Source organism: Fulvia fulva, chromosome 1 (assembly GCF_020509005.1).
Source record: "Fulvia fulva chromosome 1, complete sequence".
Classification (NCBI taxonomy): Eukaryota; Fungi; Ascomycota; class Dothideomycetes; order Mycosphaerellales; family Mycosphaerellaceae; genus Fulvia; species Fulvia fulva.
In genome coordinates, this window is record NC_063012.1 from 8,142,436 (window position 1) to 8,158,841 (window position 16,406).

Here is a 16,406-nt window from a genome sequence, read left to right on the forward strand (position 1 = left end):
TCACAACTTTCTTTGTCTTATACCTCATTCATCACCATATACAGCCCTCTCCTCCGCGCTCGAATCTGCCACCATTTGACGACGAGTGGGCGTTGCTGGCACATGGGCACCACCTCGTCTTTTTTCTAGGCCTCCGCGCCAGCCAATATCTGCCAGCATGGCATCTTTAACAGCCACGGTCACGGAAGTGGTCACCCAGACCGTCAATGCCACAGCAGCAATGGCTAGCGCCACCAGCACGAACCGGGCTACACCCCAAGGCGGTATCCTCGAGGGCGCCAATCCAACACACTATGACTCCAAGGTACATACAGTATGGTAGCTGCAAGGCCATAGAGGATGCTAAGGCATGAGCACAGAATCCGGTGATCCTCTTCATCATCCAGGCTGGCATAATCATCATCTTCTGCCGCCTGCTACACTGGCCTTTGGGCATGATTCGACAGCCTCGAGTGATTGCCGAAGTCATTGGCGGCATCCTCCTAGGGCCGTCCGTAATGGGACGTATACCTGGCTTCACCGATGCCATATTCCCAGCCGCTTCGATTCCGAACCTGAACAACGTCGCGAACCTTGGCCTCATACTTTTCCTGTTCATGGTGGGACTCGAGGTGGACTTGAGATATTTTGTGGCCAACTGGAGAATTGCATTGAGTGTGGGAGCAGCCGGGATGGCATTGCCCTTTGGGCTGGGTTGTGCAATAGCTTGGGGTCTGTACAACGAGTTCAGCGACGAACCAAATACGGTGCCCATTGCTTTCGGCACGTACATGTTGTTCATTGGTATCGCAATTGCTATCACGGTATGGACGCAAGCTCGAGAGAATTTGCACCTGAGCTAACGAGGCATAAGGCATTCCCAGTACTCTGTCGCATTCTGACCGAATTAAAACTTTTGAGCACCAAGGTGGGCTTGATCACGCTAGCAGCGGGCGTTAGCAACGATGTTGTGGGCTGGATCCTCCTCGCCCTATGTGTGGCACTTGTCAATGCTGGCAGTGGCCTCACGGCCCTTTGGGTGAGCACTAGAACACGAAAAGCTGAATTGTGATACTGACTGCCACAGGTCGTGCTGGTAACAGTAGGCTACGCAGCCTTCCTCTTCATGGCTGTCAAACCAGTGTTCCACTGGTACTTGCGTCGCAATCGCGCACTATCAGATGGGCCATCACAATCGGTCATTGTGGTAACGCTGCTCATTGCCCTAGGCTCCTCGTTCTTCACGGGCGTTATCGGCGTACATGCCATCTTTGGCGCCTTCATGGCCGGTCTGATCTGCCCTCACGAAGGTGGTTTCGCCATCAAGCTGACAGAGAAGATCGAGGATCTTATCAGTGCGTTGTTCCTGCCGTTGTACTTTGCGCTCTCGGGTCTGTCGACCAACATTGGACTCCTCGACAACGGCATCACCTGGGCGTATGTGATTGGAGTCATTGCTGTTGCATTCGTGGCCAAGTTCGTGGGAGGTACGCTCGGCGCAAGAGTCAATGGCCTCGTATGGCGCGAGAGCTTCACGATTGGAGCTCTGATGTCTTGCAAAGGCCTGGTCGAGCTAATCGTCCTCAACATTGGACTGCAAGCACGTATCCTCAGCATTCGGACTTTTACCATCTTCGTTGTGATGGCCTTGGTCACAACGTTTGCAACGACACCGCTAGTTCAAGTCTTGTACCCCGAGTGGTATCAGCGCAAGCTAGAGGCATGGAGACGTGGCGAGATTGACTGGGACACCGGCAAACCACTGCAAGATGCAGGACATGATTACGACAGTATTGGAGAACAGAAGGCAGAGTTCCACCACGTGCGAAACCTCATGGTCTATCTACGCCTGGACAACATGCCAACTCTGCTTGCATTCATCTCGCTGCTTGGGAACAAGTCTACTGAGCTTACGCCCAAACTTCACCCTTCCAAGGCACAGTCTCAGGAAGAGATCACGACGACCGACAAAGTGAAGAGCGTGACGGTGCACGGTGTGCGTTTAGTCGAGCTCACTGAACGTGGCTCAGCGGTCATGCAAGTGTCAGAGATCGACGAGTATTCAGCATTCGACCCTATCTTGAATGCGTTCCGGGTGCTGGGCCAGCTCTTCAACCTGGCAGTCTCTGGCGAAGTAGCGGTCATTCCAGAAGCAAGCTTCGCCGATACACTTTTGAACAAAGCCGTCGAGGAAGCTTCAGACCTCCTGCTCATCCCTTGGAGCGAGACTGGCACGCTGAGCGAAAAGCAGACGGTATCCAACGACAACGTCAAAAACAAGCTTACCAGTGACCAGTACAGTGCCTTTGTCAGTGAGGCACTGAGGTCAACACAGTCGAATACAGCCGTCTTCATCAACAAAGGCTTCTCCGGGACTCTCAAGACACGCTCAAATACACTTGAGCGAACATTGAGTCACCTGAGCGTGCGCAGTGGACGTGAGCAAACACTGTTGAGCGTCGATCGAAGCCACCATATCTTCATGCCATTCTTTGGCGTCAGCGGCGACGATCGCATAGCACTGCGGATAGTGCTACAGCTCGCGGAGAATCCAACAGTAACAGCGACGGTTGTTCATTACGAAACGCCTGATGATACCCAGCCATCAGTTACGACGGAGGCTAAGCAGCCACAATCGCAGGCCGTGTCCGGCCGCTCAAGCGATTACGCGACATTGTTTGCAAGCATACAACGATCTATACCAGCCAACATCGCTCCGAGGGTGGTCTTTGAGTCTGTGCACAGCACGAGTCCGCTGGAAGATGCATTGTCCAAAGCGCAGGGGGAAGTCTCACAGAACCCCAAGAATGGCGGAGACATCGTCGTGGTTGGTCGACACATCGATCACTTCAGACGTACTGGCAGTGCGCCGGATTGTCTTGGAGCGGCCGCAGATACGTTTGCGGCAAGCGGCATCAGGGCAAGTTTGCTGGTTGTACAGGCCAAGGGCACCGGGCTAGAATAGATCTTGCTTGTGATAATGAGGTTTACGAAGTCATGTCTGTCATGAGACTGTTTGTCTTTGCTGCCACGCAGTCCAGGTCCTTTCGGTGACGCCTCGTTATTGTTGGTGGAGGAACTCTCGACGGCTTACTACACCATCTTTTGTCTTTCATGTGAAGATGTGACTCTCACGGCTTACGACTTCCACGCTTCAGGTCGGAGCTAGCATGGGAGTTGCATTCGGCAGTACTGTGGCCGCAAGTTGGCGAGCCTCCGTGGGGAATCGAGGCCCGGTGGTCTGCAGACGTGATCCGCGTGGTGTCCTGTCTGGAAGGGGATGATACATGGCTTGATTGTGATTCGTGCTGATACACTGCAGCCCCTTGAGCAGTGGTGCACTGTTATCATCACTTCGCTAACACGATGCATCCGTCACTCCACTACGTCTGCGACCAGTGTCTCATCATACCAGCTCTGGAAGAGCTTGAGAGATCGTGGATCGCGGCATCTCCCGCAGCTGCATGATGATGATGATGATGGTACAGCATCCGCAGAGCTGCACGATACAGCCAATGGTGGGCAGCGGACAGGTTCCTGATCTCTTGAACAGCTTTCCGTGCATGTGATGCAGCAACAAGTTATGCAATGATGCGGCGCTGTCGTGTCGTGTGCAAGCCGTTCTAGGAGGACGCACAGAGACGGTGAATGTGAGGGCTGCCACGAAGCATGTATGTGTCGCTCGCTTGAGGTAATGATGACACAGCCCTGTAGACTGTAGTCTAGACGCAATCTCACATGGATGCGCGCTGCGGCGGGGGGAAGTCAAGCCTGCTGAGCCTGCGAAAGATGAAGTGCTTATCGTGTGGCATCCTGTTCCAGATGGACTATTGTTGCTCGTGATGGTTTCACTTGTACCTAGCAAGAAACGAAGCCTCCGTGCCCGATTCTGCTGTCCTGCTGCTTCGGCATTTGAGAACTACCACTTCTAGTGGTGCACATGAGCGCATCTTGTGGAGTTCCTCCAATTGCGATCTTGTGACCACCACTTCTGAATCTCATGGCGGTCAGCCACTAGCACTTAACCTTAACAATTTGGCTATCTCCTTGAGTGTCACTGCCATGTTCATCCTCTCTGTTCAAACATCTGGACGTGCTCGACATTCAGATCGCCATCCTCCCACGCTGCACCTTCACTAGCCCCTTCCTCGAGCCGCAGAGACAGAGACGACCACCAGACCCATAGCGTTCGAGAAGCAGCCGACGCAGCGAATGGCCGCTCTATGGATTTGCTACTAGGGTCGCGCTTGGTGGAGTCGACGAGATGCGACCATGTTGCCACGAAGCAGCGTGCGACAAGAGATGAGGCGAGCGAGAGATCTAAGGATGCCCGAGCGTCGTCCTCTCGGCGTCGTGGTTACGCGACATCGCTCGCAAGGCCCATCCGGCTGGCAAATGGTCTCCTGGCAACGGCATACAACATTCGCCAGCAGTGGGATGGCTCAGGCGATCGGGCTGAGCAAGCCAAACGCAGGGAGCTTATGCACATGCAAGATGCGGACACTGCGGCACAATGGAGGACAGCAGCGGACAAGCTGGACATATTGGAGGGCAACCATTACTGGAAGTTTGACGAGACTTCCGACGAGTGTAACATGGACTTGATCCGGCTTCGTCTGGACCATCTCAAGAAGGCAAACCACGAGGGGAACATGGATGAGATGCTACATCAGATACGCAATGCCTTGAAACGGGACCTGGGTGGTATGGGCAACGTGCGTCTATTCCAGCACAGTCTTGTCGGCACCAAGCATTTGATCGAGGAGTATACCGAGGTCGTCAAGTACACTATCGAGAGAATTGCCATGTTCTGCGAGACAGCCGATGCACCTACTGTGAATCGCTATCTGGACACCATGAAGGCAGCACGGCAGTCTTTCGGCAGCACTGCACTGATGTTGTCGGGAGGTGGAACGCTCGGAATGTGTCATATCGGAGTTGTCAAGTGCCTTCTTGAGGAAGGTCTCCTACCGCGTGTTGTTTGCGGTTCCTCTGCAGGAAGCATCGTTGGCTCCGTCCTCTGCACACAAAAGACAAGTGCCATTTCAGCCAAGCTTGACGAGCTGTGCAAGGGTGATTTGAGTGTCTTCCAGGGAGCGGATGAATGGCAAGGCGTTCCGGGAATGGCCATCAATATTCTCAAAGGTGACCCGGCATTCGATGTCAGCAACTTGTGTCGGGTTATGAGAAGTCTTTTGGGCAACATCACCTTCAAAGAAGCATACAACCTGACAGGAATGGTTCTGAACATCCATGTTTCGTGTCGCGACAAACACAATTTACCACGGCTACTGAATCATGTGACTGCGCCGAATGTGATTATCTGGTCCGCGGTGGCTTCGTCTTGCTCTCTACCTCTGGTGTTCGAACCTCCGGGATTGCGAGCGAAGCATCCAGAGACTGGCGAGGTAGAAGCGTGGGGACATTCGGATCACAAGTGGATCGACGGATCCATCGAGGGGGACTTACCAGCGCAAACGCTTGAAAGGCTCTTCAACGTGAACAACTTCATCGCGTCACAAGTCAACCCTCATGTTGCAGCTTTCTTGCCCAAAGAAGGAGAGGCACCGAGCTTTGTGCGCAGAAGCTTGACAGTATCACAGGCAAACCTGATCTACTTGCTTGACAACGTCATGGATCGGGGATGGGATTCTTTCCCCGTCAAGATGGCACACGCTGTGCTAAGTCAAAAGTACGATGGTGATGTTACCATTCTGCCCAATATCTCGTGGGTACCATGGCTACAGGTACTAGCCAACCCTAATCATGAGTTCATGATGAGGGCGACGCGCGAAGGAGAGCAGGCAACTTGGCCTAAGCTCGATCGAATTCACAACTCTGTGGCGATCGAACTTTCCCTAGAGGAAGGCATTCGCCACATTCAGACCATGCAGGTTGCGGGTATCAGACCAGATGGCGCACGCTTAAGACGTGTACCTTCATCAACACGATCAGAGCGTGGGCTGTCCCATGTTCGGCGGAGAAGAGGTGGCCCAGGAGGACTCAACATCATATCACGGTTGCCTCGAGGCCGCGGGAACCTGCACCGTTCCATCAAATCCATGATAGAAGGGCCTACACTTACGCCTGCGCTCTTAGCAGGTCAGAGCACCAGCGACCACGTCCTATCTTCTTCTGACGAAATACCATCAGGACAATCGTCACCCTTGACATCCTACGATGAGAAAGACTCCCACTACGACGACGATGGTGATGACACGTCCGACATCATGGAGCCCACAGAGCATGAGCGCAAGATGCTTGCTTTCCTTTCGCAACCAGCCTCGCCAAGTATAAGTATGAAGGCTTTCTGGGGCACCGATGCACAACGACCACCTGCGCCCAGCTCTCCTGAGATCAAGAAAGCAATGACAGGCTTGCAGATGTCCATGATAATGCCGGAATGGAAGAAGTCACGACATCACTAATGAGGGAGAGCGAACGGCATTGAATATATCAAAATGATACCCAGGAACGTAGACGACTAGATTTGCATGCTTCATAGAGCATATTCATATTCACAGGGTACGACGTCATGTACATATGCGAGCATAGCAGACGACTCTTGAGCCACCATGCACAATCTGGCGCTCCTGTCCCGGAGGTCGCAGAGAACAACGAGCCACGTGTGATGTTGCGAGCAGCTCAACTGGAGCCCCAACCTCCGGGCAGATTGACCACTATGACTGATTAGATGTGTGAAAGCTGAACACGAATACTACCATACCTATCGGGGCTTTACCGCTTCTCACAATTGCCCATACAACATCTTCGTCGGAGTCGTTGACTTCCTACAAGAAGAAGACTATTAGCTATACAAGAGAGCCAAACCGTAACGATATATCATCTAGCACCCAGCATGCCGCAACGCCAACATATGTCCCAGACAACGCCCTACAAACAACATACCTGGTGCTCCGCGTAGGCTGGAATCAATGCATAATCCCCAGGAGCGAGATTTTGCCTCATCTTCCCTCCTTCGTACACGATTGCGCCGTGCCCCGAGAAGGCGAACACTATGGTATTCTCCTCGCCGTGATGATGCACTGCCGATGCGGTTCTGGGCTTGGCGATCATGCGGGATGCACATATATCGTCGCAGACATCTACGATTGCATTCTGTCGGATCATGCCCTCCGTCTGGGCGCCGGAGGTTTGGAGGTTGTTGCTTGATGTGTAGATTACTGGCTTTTGTTCGTGAGGCATGGTGATGTTGTTGTTGTTGTTGTTGTTGTTGTTGTTGTTGTTGTCTTTAGGATTATGTTCTTTAGAACAATAATGGTTTGATGTGATAATGAATAATATAGACAACTGACTGACTAGCATTGATGTTAATGGCTACATATATATAAGGTTTGCGGAGTCGAGACTAACGTAGAACGCTAGTATAAACACCTAGTATACTCGGCTTCCTCGATCGTTACGTTAAACCGCGACGTTTTAACCAAAACAGTATATTAGGAAATAACGAGGCGCTTATATATAGTAATATATATACTAAAATGCTCGCCTATATATACGTTATCGAATACGTGCCTTAAAATACTATAACTTATAACGTACTTTACTACCGAGCGGGCTATACTACCGAGCGGGCCACTTTTACTAAGAACTATACCACTTCTATAGATATAGCTATATAACCACTACTATAGCGTGTATTGTCTTCAAACGAGGCTAAACTGACCTTAGCTATCTAGGCTACGAAACGCGACGCGATAATTACGAATCGACTTACTATAAAGGTATACGACGCGTCTCGAACTATACTAGGGTATCGATTGAATGCACGACCTCCTCGGGGTGACTAAGAGTCCAATTCGAAGAAGCTTATAGAGCTAGAAGAGAGGGTGATACTTAAGTATATACTCGTATTACGGGTAGTGATCTATAAGACGATAGTATAGGGTTACCGTAAAATAAGCGTTGTTCGGTAAGGCTACGAAAGAGAAGCGCGAAGCGCGCGAGATATATAAGGAAGCGCCAAGGCGCGCGACGTCACGGCAGTAGTAAACCGTAATAGTACCCCCCCTTTAGATCGCTATTCGTTCTCGGACGGCTCTGTCTCTATAGTAGTGTATCTACGAAAACTATATCATCCTCTAGTCCACCTTGTTTAGCTTAAGCATCCTCTAAACTCTTAATATCCTCCTTACTATCAATTACTATATCCGTCGGGCGGCTAAGCTAGTACGGCTATATAGAGGCTTAGGGTATATAGCGACATCCTTGTTCTAACGCTTATTATAGAGACTTCTATCCGTTATTATCTTTATAGAAGTAGGTATACGCGGTTCTATAGCAGCCCTAGCGTGTTAAGTATCCGAGCCTATATCTATACCGTTCGTTTCTATAGAGCTTTATAGGTTAACTATAGGCGTATCGAACTCTATCGTACTTGTATTAAGTCTTGTCGAGCGGCGTAACGTCCTTACTAATAGCTTAGACGCCGTTACGGGCGTATTAGTTTACGGTATAACTATCGGTATAGACGTACTCGCGTTCTCCGTAGGTAACTACCTAGACTTAGTATAAGATCGTAGTATACTAGTAACTCGGTCCTTATTAGGTACCTAGTCGTACGGCGGCTTGAAGTCGGCGGGTATAGACTTCGTCGGAAAGTTATAGTAGAAGTCTATAATAGAGGTAGCTGCTCCTACTAATACTTCTAGTAGCTCCTAGCTCGGCTCGCGGTATCCTTTCTACTTTACTAGGTACTTATACTCGTCTTACTTCTATAGTAAGTGTTTTAGTAGTCTTCCCTTTAGCTTAAAATATTTCCTATTAAGTATGTCCTCTATAAAGTACTCTTCGGATGTTTCGCCGTTATCGCCGCGGGTAATCTCGATTAGGGGCGGCGGTACTAGGATCTGTCTAGATTCGGGGTTATTAGTAGCTAGTTATAGGAGCGAGGCGTAGAAAGTATTATAGAGATTACCTAACTAATCGGGTATTATAACGCGGTAAGCATTTTAATACGGGAGTGCTACGGTAATCTCGTACGGCCCTACGTTCTTAATGTCGAGCTTCTTAGACGGGCGTATTATTAACTAGTTAGTAGTATTAATATAAACTTCGTCGCCGATATTATAATTCGAAGGTAGCTAGCGATATACGTTCATAAAATCTACTTATAACGCTTAGGCTAATACAATTTCTTACCTTAGGTATACGTATATCTAGTTTATACGCTTAGTAAACGTATTCGTAGATTCTATATCGAGTCGTTACTTATAGGGCATAAGCTTTATAGGGGTAGTTAGAACCTAATTATCTTAGGCGTAGTTAATATAGGCCCTAAGGTAACGTTCTATAACCGTATTTATGTTTTTAGACTATCTATCGGATTCTAGGTAAAAGGCCGTTAATAGTCGTTATTAAATACCGAGTAGGGAGTAAACTTATCTCTAGAACGTAGACGTCTACTAGGAGCCCCGATCCGAGACGATACTATTAGGAATACTATAATATATAAAGATATAGCGGATAAAGATATATACGGTATATAGGGCGTCTATCTATAGTACTAGAATTAGGTGTCTCTCTATAAGGGCGCGCGTACTATAGGGTCCGAACGAGATAGTTGTTATTCTATAAAGCTACGAAAGAGGAGCGCGAGGCGCGGCGTAGTTATAAAGTAAAGCTAAGCCGCGCTAACTCGATACGGAAGGTCCGCGGTTCAGCCGGGCTGACGTAGCTATAGTAAGGAGTCGCGGGCTACCCGTAATAGTACCCCCCCTCCTAAAACACGCCTTAGTCCTCTAAGCGTTATCTACCTTATAAGGCTACTTACCTATCGAGCTCTATAATTACGTAGACGCCTACTTATCCTCTAGTGCCCTATTATTATCCGATAACATCGTATTCGCTCTATTAAGACTATCCTCGACCGGCTTCCTTCGAGAAACATGTTGCCTAGTTAGCTAGCTTGCCCTAGATCTAAGTCTGTCTTCGGCTCGCACTCGCGTATAATCCCTATGACCAAAGTTGGGTATCATTGTAGGCTCTATAGGCTCTACTCGAGTATCGAATATGTGCGGAGCAGATTCTATTAGAGGCAAGGCTCGAGGCGACTTATTCGTAACGGTGTCTTTCGGAATGACCCTGATCGAGTTGAGCCCGAGTATCTTAGTGGCTAGTAGGGACTAGTCAGATGGAGCTACGAAGCCTATAGGCGTAGACAACTCCGGCCGGTTATAGTAAAAGTCTATAACAGCGGCGGCTACGTGTTCAAGTATGTCCTCTACAGGTTACTAGGTCTCACTATCCTCCTCGTTCTGATATCCAGCCCATTTCACCTTGTACTATATATCTACTTTGCGCTTATGCCCCTTCTTCACCTTGCCTACCCGCTTACGGGTGTATATGTCAAGGATCTTTTCTACCTCGTACATATACGTAGGTGCTACTACTATATCGGCTACTACATCAGCCTCGGTAGTATTAGGTTCGATAGTTATCGGTAGTGGCGGCGCCAGATGCTGCCCTTCAAGTAGTAGGAAATCGGGGTGGTCGGCTCGTTATAGTAGTAAGGTATAGAAGCAGTTATTAAGTCCTACTAGAGCGTCTAATAGTTTCAGTCGATAAGAGAGTCTAGCCGGCATAACTTCCGTGATCTAGTAAGGGCCGGCATATCTCCTGTCTAGCTTCTTAGATAGTCGAGTCGTACGGATGTTCTTAGTGTTAAGATATACCTAATCACCTACCTTATAGTCTAGAGGAATGCTTCGGTAGCGGTTTGCTACCTCTACTTAGAGAGTCTATAACATTTGTATATTCTCTTGAAGGTGTTTGTGAAGCTCGTAAATTCGACGTATAAAGGTTTCTACTGATCGCGCGTCTAGTCGCTAGAGAGTAGTCAGTCCTCCCTCCTTTCTAGCGTTTAGGTCAACTCGCTCTATAAACTCAGGGTTGTATCCTAAGGTAGCGTAGAACGGCGACACACTAGTAGTCTTAGACAGGTGATTGTTAATCGCGAACTAAGCAAGGTATAGCCATTCTGCCTAGTCATCCTATGCCTCGTTAGTAAATATACGGAGATACTGTTCTATCGCCTAGTTAGTACGTTCTGACTATCTATTAGTTTCTAGGTAATACGAAGAACTTAGCTTACGATTTGTACGGAGCATCTCATAGAGTTTCTTCTAGAAGGTAGCAACCTACTGCTTACTACGGTCTAATATAATAGTGTTAGGAAACCCGCGCCGATAGAACACATGTTTAAGGAAAAGCCTTGCCGCATTCTATGCTGTCATTACGCTAATAGGGATCAGCTCGACTTCCTTAGTAAGCCTATTAGTGACGGTCATAATGTTGTTATAGACTATACCGTCAAGAGTACTATCTAGGAGTCCGATAACGAAGTCGACTACAATGTGTTTCTAAGGCCGATCTAGAACAGGAAGTAGCTGTAGTAATCCTAGTAGCTAGGAGTGTAGAGATTTTGTTATACGGCAGGTACGGTAATTCGCGGTATATCTACGCACGGATCTCGCTAATCTAGGCCAGTAGAATTCACGTACTACGAGTTCATAAGTGCGAGCTCGTCCTAGATAGCCTACTACTAGAGCGTCATAGTTTATCTTGATTATCCTAGTCTATAAAGCTTAGTCATTTAGTACCTATAAGCTCTAGCCGTCGTATTGGTTTCGAACATATAGCAGGTCGCTATCTACTTTATAGTGTGCTAGGTGAATCTTCGCTCTCTATAGTAGTATAGGAGTGCGGTCTTTCTATAGGTCCTTAATCGCGGTCTTGAGCTCGTTATCGGTTACGTACGCCGTCGACATTCGATACTCGAGTTCGGCTTCCCGCTAACTTTTACGCGTCGCCGGTTGTTTAGTAGGCGCATCTCGTTCTATAGGCATAAACTCTTCAGCTTTAGGGTTTAGCGGTACTAGTTCCTCTTCTTCCGGCGCATCTTCTACTATTGCCTATAGTGAGGCGATCTTAAGGAATCGCTTAGGAGGTAGTAATGTCTAATACTGATGCTAGTTCCGAGGGTCGTCCACCCCCTACGGAAGGTCCTAGCTACGTCTCGTCAGGCTGTCTAGCTTTGTACCTTAAAGTCCTAGACGGTATATTATCTTGAAGTTGAACTGTAATAAGAACTTAGCCTAACGCGCTTATCGCCGATTTAGCTACTTTGTCGTTATAAAGTATTCTAGGTTCTTGTAGTCGGTATAAATCTTGACTAGCTATAAGTCCTTATTATCTGCCTCGTAGGCGAGCTCGGGTCTCTATTCCTCAAAAGCCTTAATAATAGCTAATAGTTCCTTATTATAGATTTTATAATTGCACTCCTATAGACTCAACTTCTTTGAGTAGAAGGCTATAGGATATAGTATACCATTCTCGTCATACTACAAAAGCACGCCGGCGTTTATAAAATCTGAAGAATCTGTCTCTATTACTGTTTCCCTACCTAGCACGTAATGTGCGAGCATGCCGGCTTTACTAAACGTAGCTTTCAAATTGTCAAAGGCTCGTTAGCAATCTAGTGACTATTAAATCCTTCTGTTCTTGTGATTGCTTAGTCCGTCCGACTTAGTCAGGTTTGTAAGAGGAGTAGCTATACGCGAAAATGCTTCGATGAATCGCCTATAGAAGTTAGTAAATCTAAGGAAGGCCTAGACATCCTTTAGGTTCTTAGGAGCTTCCTATGTCTGAATACATTCGAGTTTCTCGGGGTCCATCTCGATGCCGTTAGGGGTTATAATTAGCCTAAGATACTTTACCTTCTATTAGTAGAATTCGCTTTTGTCGATGTCTACTATAAGTCCTATATTGCGTAGCTTAGTAAGAACCTTCCGCACGTGTTCAATATGCTCCTCTAAGGTGTCACTGAAGATAAGTACGTTATCTAGGTAGGCCGACACAAAGTCGTCTAGGTGTTCTTATAAGACCTTGTTAATATATAATTGGAACGATACTAGTCCGTTATACAAGCCGAATGGCAACACTAGACACTCGTAGATGCCGTATCGTGTCGTAAACGCTATTAACCACTCGTACCCTTTAGCTATCCGTAACTTGTTAAAGGCTGCTATAATGTCTAGCTTTATAAAGTACTTCTTGCCGTATATACGGTTAAGCGTCTCTTATATTAAGGGAATCGGATACCGGTTCTTGATAGTGATCGCATTTAATCCTCTATAGTCGATACAAACACGTAGCCTACCTCTAGGCTTACGTACTACTAGCACTAGTGTAGGAGACTAGTTCGTCTTTTGCCCTACTTTCCGTACCTTCCCTTTAGATGTTTGCTCGTCTAGCCATTTCTTAACTGCCTCGTTCTCCTTCTTAGCTAGGCCGTAGGGCTTGCGGTATAGTGGCTCTTATAGACTATTAGGCTTAATATAAATCTCATAATCTACGCCTAGTCGGTAAGGTAGGAGTCCTTTATAATCCTTAGCTAAGAAAGCGTCCGTAATATCGTAGTATATTAGCGGTAACTTCTCCTTCGGGTTGTGATTGAACTGCTTGTTCAAGAATTGGTCTAGATTATTAGTAGCCATTACACTTAGCTTAAGCTCTCCGCCGTCGCTCTTACGCCTAGTAGGCATGATATAGAAGCACTTAGCCCTAGGCCGGTACGCGTACATCCCCTACGCGCGTTAAGAAACGCCCTAGTAGTCCACTTCTTCATCGTCTATGTCTTCTAGGTCATATAATAAGACATTCAGCTCTGCCCCTCCTACTATGAAGCTCGCTACATCTCTAGTAAAGGGCTCTGGTCCGTACCGTACTAGTGCCTACTTCTTCTTCTCGCGGTGGTTTAGGGATTGTACTATTGTCGGTGTCTTATTCTATAGACAGTGACTAAAGCAGTAATCCGACCTAAATACCACCTCGCCTATCTCCTAGAAGATGTTTAGGTTATACGCTATAAGCTACGGTAGGCCAAAGACGATATCGTATTCGAGGTCGGTAACGTAGTATAACATTTGCTCGTAATGATCGCCTATAACTACGTCTACAGGGGCCGCGTGTGTAATCTGCCGCGTAGTAGCCGTTCTATCTCCTAGTGTTAGTCGTCGGCTTTACGTTAAAGGGATCAGGGGTATTGTATATTTACGTATAAATTTCTAGTTAAGAAAGAGAGAGGTAGAAGCAGAATCTATAAGGCCTCGAGCCTTTCTCTATTATATCATTACGGGTAACACTATATAAGGGTATATAGCTAGCTGTTGCTTATCTAGTACGTATACCGATATCTTAAGCTCCTTACTATAGTCTGTTACCGTCTCTTACGTTCCGTGTCTCTCAATCTTATGCTCTTTCTGTCCTAGGAAGTTCGGGTAACCGCTATCTACTACGCTTAGGTAGCGGTCGTGCCATTTCCCTACCGCGGATCGGCGGCTAGGGAACTGAGGTTCGCGTTCGGATTCGGCGTAGTATTACGTAGACGCGGTAGGCGATAGTCGCTATCGTACCTATACATTAGGCATTTAGGTAGTCGTGTCTATTTAGTAAGTCTCTATATCTATTCCGGGTTTTCTATAACGAGCCCGATCGTCGCTCTCTAGTCCTATAGCTTGTCGCGTCTTATCTGTACCTTCTTCTCTTATATCGCGCGACAGTATTGCTCCTACGTCTCTTAGGTATACTCCTTCGTCTACTATCGTCTTGCCCTTCTAGCCTCCCTTACCTTCGTAGAGCATTTAGGGGTCTAGAAGGCCTTCTACTACGTTAAGGGCCGGAGTAACGGCGTATATTGTTCCGCTACTTGCTATATAACCGAGGTAATCTGTTCCGCTACTTGATCTAGCTAAGCTGTCGTCTCGAGTTCTCTATACTATAGTAGGTTTGCTATTAGGAAGCCTCTTATATCGTCCTAGCGTGCCTTCTTCTAGTCACGGCGTAGTTCGCTTATAGGCTCCTCTATCGCCTTTACCCCTAGCGTCGTTTAGATAGGGATATCGTCTAAGGAGGCTTCTAGCGCGTAGTTCGGTCGGCATTAGACTAGTCTCTCTTCAAGTTCTCGTAATAGAAAGTATAGGTCGATCGTGCTTATACTTATACGGGCCTTCTACGTCTCTATTCCCTTTAGTGTTACTAAGGCCATTCCGTAGCGTACGGTTATATCTAGTAGCTTTTCCCCTAGAAACGCGTACGGGGGAGTGAATTCGAGTCCCTACCGTAGGTAGTAGAGGTTAAAGTCGCCGAGGAGTACTTGCTTTATGTCTTGGCTTAGGGTCCGCTCTAGGTAGGCGAGGGTTCCTAGTTCCCTACTCGTCCGACCCTATAGTAGCGGGTTATAAACGTTATAGATCTAGATAGGGCCTTATATCGTGTCGATCTAGATTAATATTATGTCTCCTAGGTTGCCCTACTACGGTAGTATAACCTTCTACGACTTAAGGTCTATAGTCTTGCTTACGTATATATATATCCTCGGGATAACGCCTCGTTAGCCCGCGATTACGGTATAGTATCTCCGGTCATTATAAGTAGCTAGGAGTCCTTCGTAGGGGTTGACCTATAGTTCCTATACCGCGATAACGTAGTGCCGTAGCGGGTCTAGCTCTTATAGAAAGTGGCGCTAGACCTTGTCCCTACTTTTGTTTACGTTATACTATACGATAGTAATGTTATCGTATAGTATTATTCGTTATCCGTAAGAATACTAAGGTGTTTACTATTTCTAGGAGTAGGGTCAGGTCGGCTATAAAGAGGAGGAACAGAATTAGGGAGAGTATAGAGCCCTATAGGATGCCCGTATTTGTAATTAGGGTCTACGAGGCTTTAAAGGGCCCTAGGAGGATCTAGTCTGTTCTGTCCATAAGGAATAACTATATAAAGTATACTATCTAGGCTAGGATGCTTTTTATTTAAAGGATATATAGGAGCCTTACGTAGGACACGTTATCGAAAGCCCCTAATATATCTAGTAAAAGTAGTGCCTAGGCTACGCCCCGGGGTAAGGCAAAAGTATTAGCCGACTATTTCTTTTCGACGTAAGTAGAGGTAGACCTTACGGATATCGACCCGAGTATATACCCGGAACTCCTAGACATAGATTAGGCGGTTAGCTCTAATATAGTAATAGGAGTTATAAGTAAGCTAAAAGGACGAAAAGCCCTAGGCCTAGATAGGATACTAAATATACTACTAAAAGAGTATAGAGAAGAGATCGTGCCGAGCCTTACTAACCTATTTACCGCGTACCTACGGCTAGGGTATTACCCGAAGCCGTATAGAGAGTCTATAATAGTAGTACTACGTAAGCTATAGAAGGAGGACTATACTTAGCCTAAATTGTATAGACTAATCGTACTTCTAAACACGATAGGGAAGGTCCTAGAAAAGATAGTAGCCTAGAGACTTACGTAGCTAGCCGAGGACAACTACGTACTCCTAGTAACATCGATAGGGGGAAGAAGCTAGCGATCGACACTAATAGTAATAGAGCTAATTACGGAGCA

At 47.3% G+C, this 16,406-nt stretch overlaps 3 protein-coding genes across 3 annotated transcripts; 2 read left to right on the forward strand and 1 right to left on the reverse strand.

Annotated features, from left to right (window-relative positions):
• Positions 1–157: 157 nt before the first annotated feature.
• On the forward strand, positions 158–2,944 carry CLAFUR5_01582 (K(+)/H(+) antiporter 1; the record flags this gene model as incomplete). Its single annotated transcript, XM_047900730.1, has 4 exons — positions 158–304; positions 360–803; positions 854–1,018; positions 1,067–2,944. 4 exons carry the CDS (start codon positions 158–160, stop codon positions 2,942–2,944), a joined length of 2,634 nt encoding a protein of 877 aa, XP_047755162.1.
• Positions 2,945–4,202: 1,258 nt separating this feature from the next.
• Positions 4,203–6,407, forward strand: CLAFUR5_01583 (Triacylglycerol lipase 4; the record flags this gene model as incomplete). Its single annotated transcript, XM_047900731.1, has 1 exon — positions 4,203–6,407. One exon carries the CDS (start codon positions 4,203–4,205, stop codon positions 6,405–6,407), a length of 2,205 nt encoding a protein of 734 aa, XP_047755163.1.
• A 217-nt stretch (positions 6,408–6,624) lies between these two features.
• CLAFUR5_01584 (uncharacterized protein) lies at positions 6,625–7,185 on the reverse strand (the record flags this gene model as incomplete). The annotated part of the gene is made up of 3 exons (XM_047900732.1): positions 6,625–6,659; positions 6,707–6,770; positions 6,889–7,185. 3 exons carry the CDS (start codon positions 7,183–7,185, stop codon positions 6,625–6,627), a joined length of 396 nt encoding a protein of 131 aa, XP_047755156.1.
• Between the last annotated feature and the right edge of the window lie 9,221 nt (positions 7,186–16,406).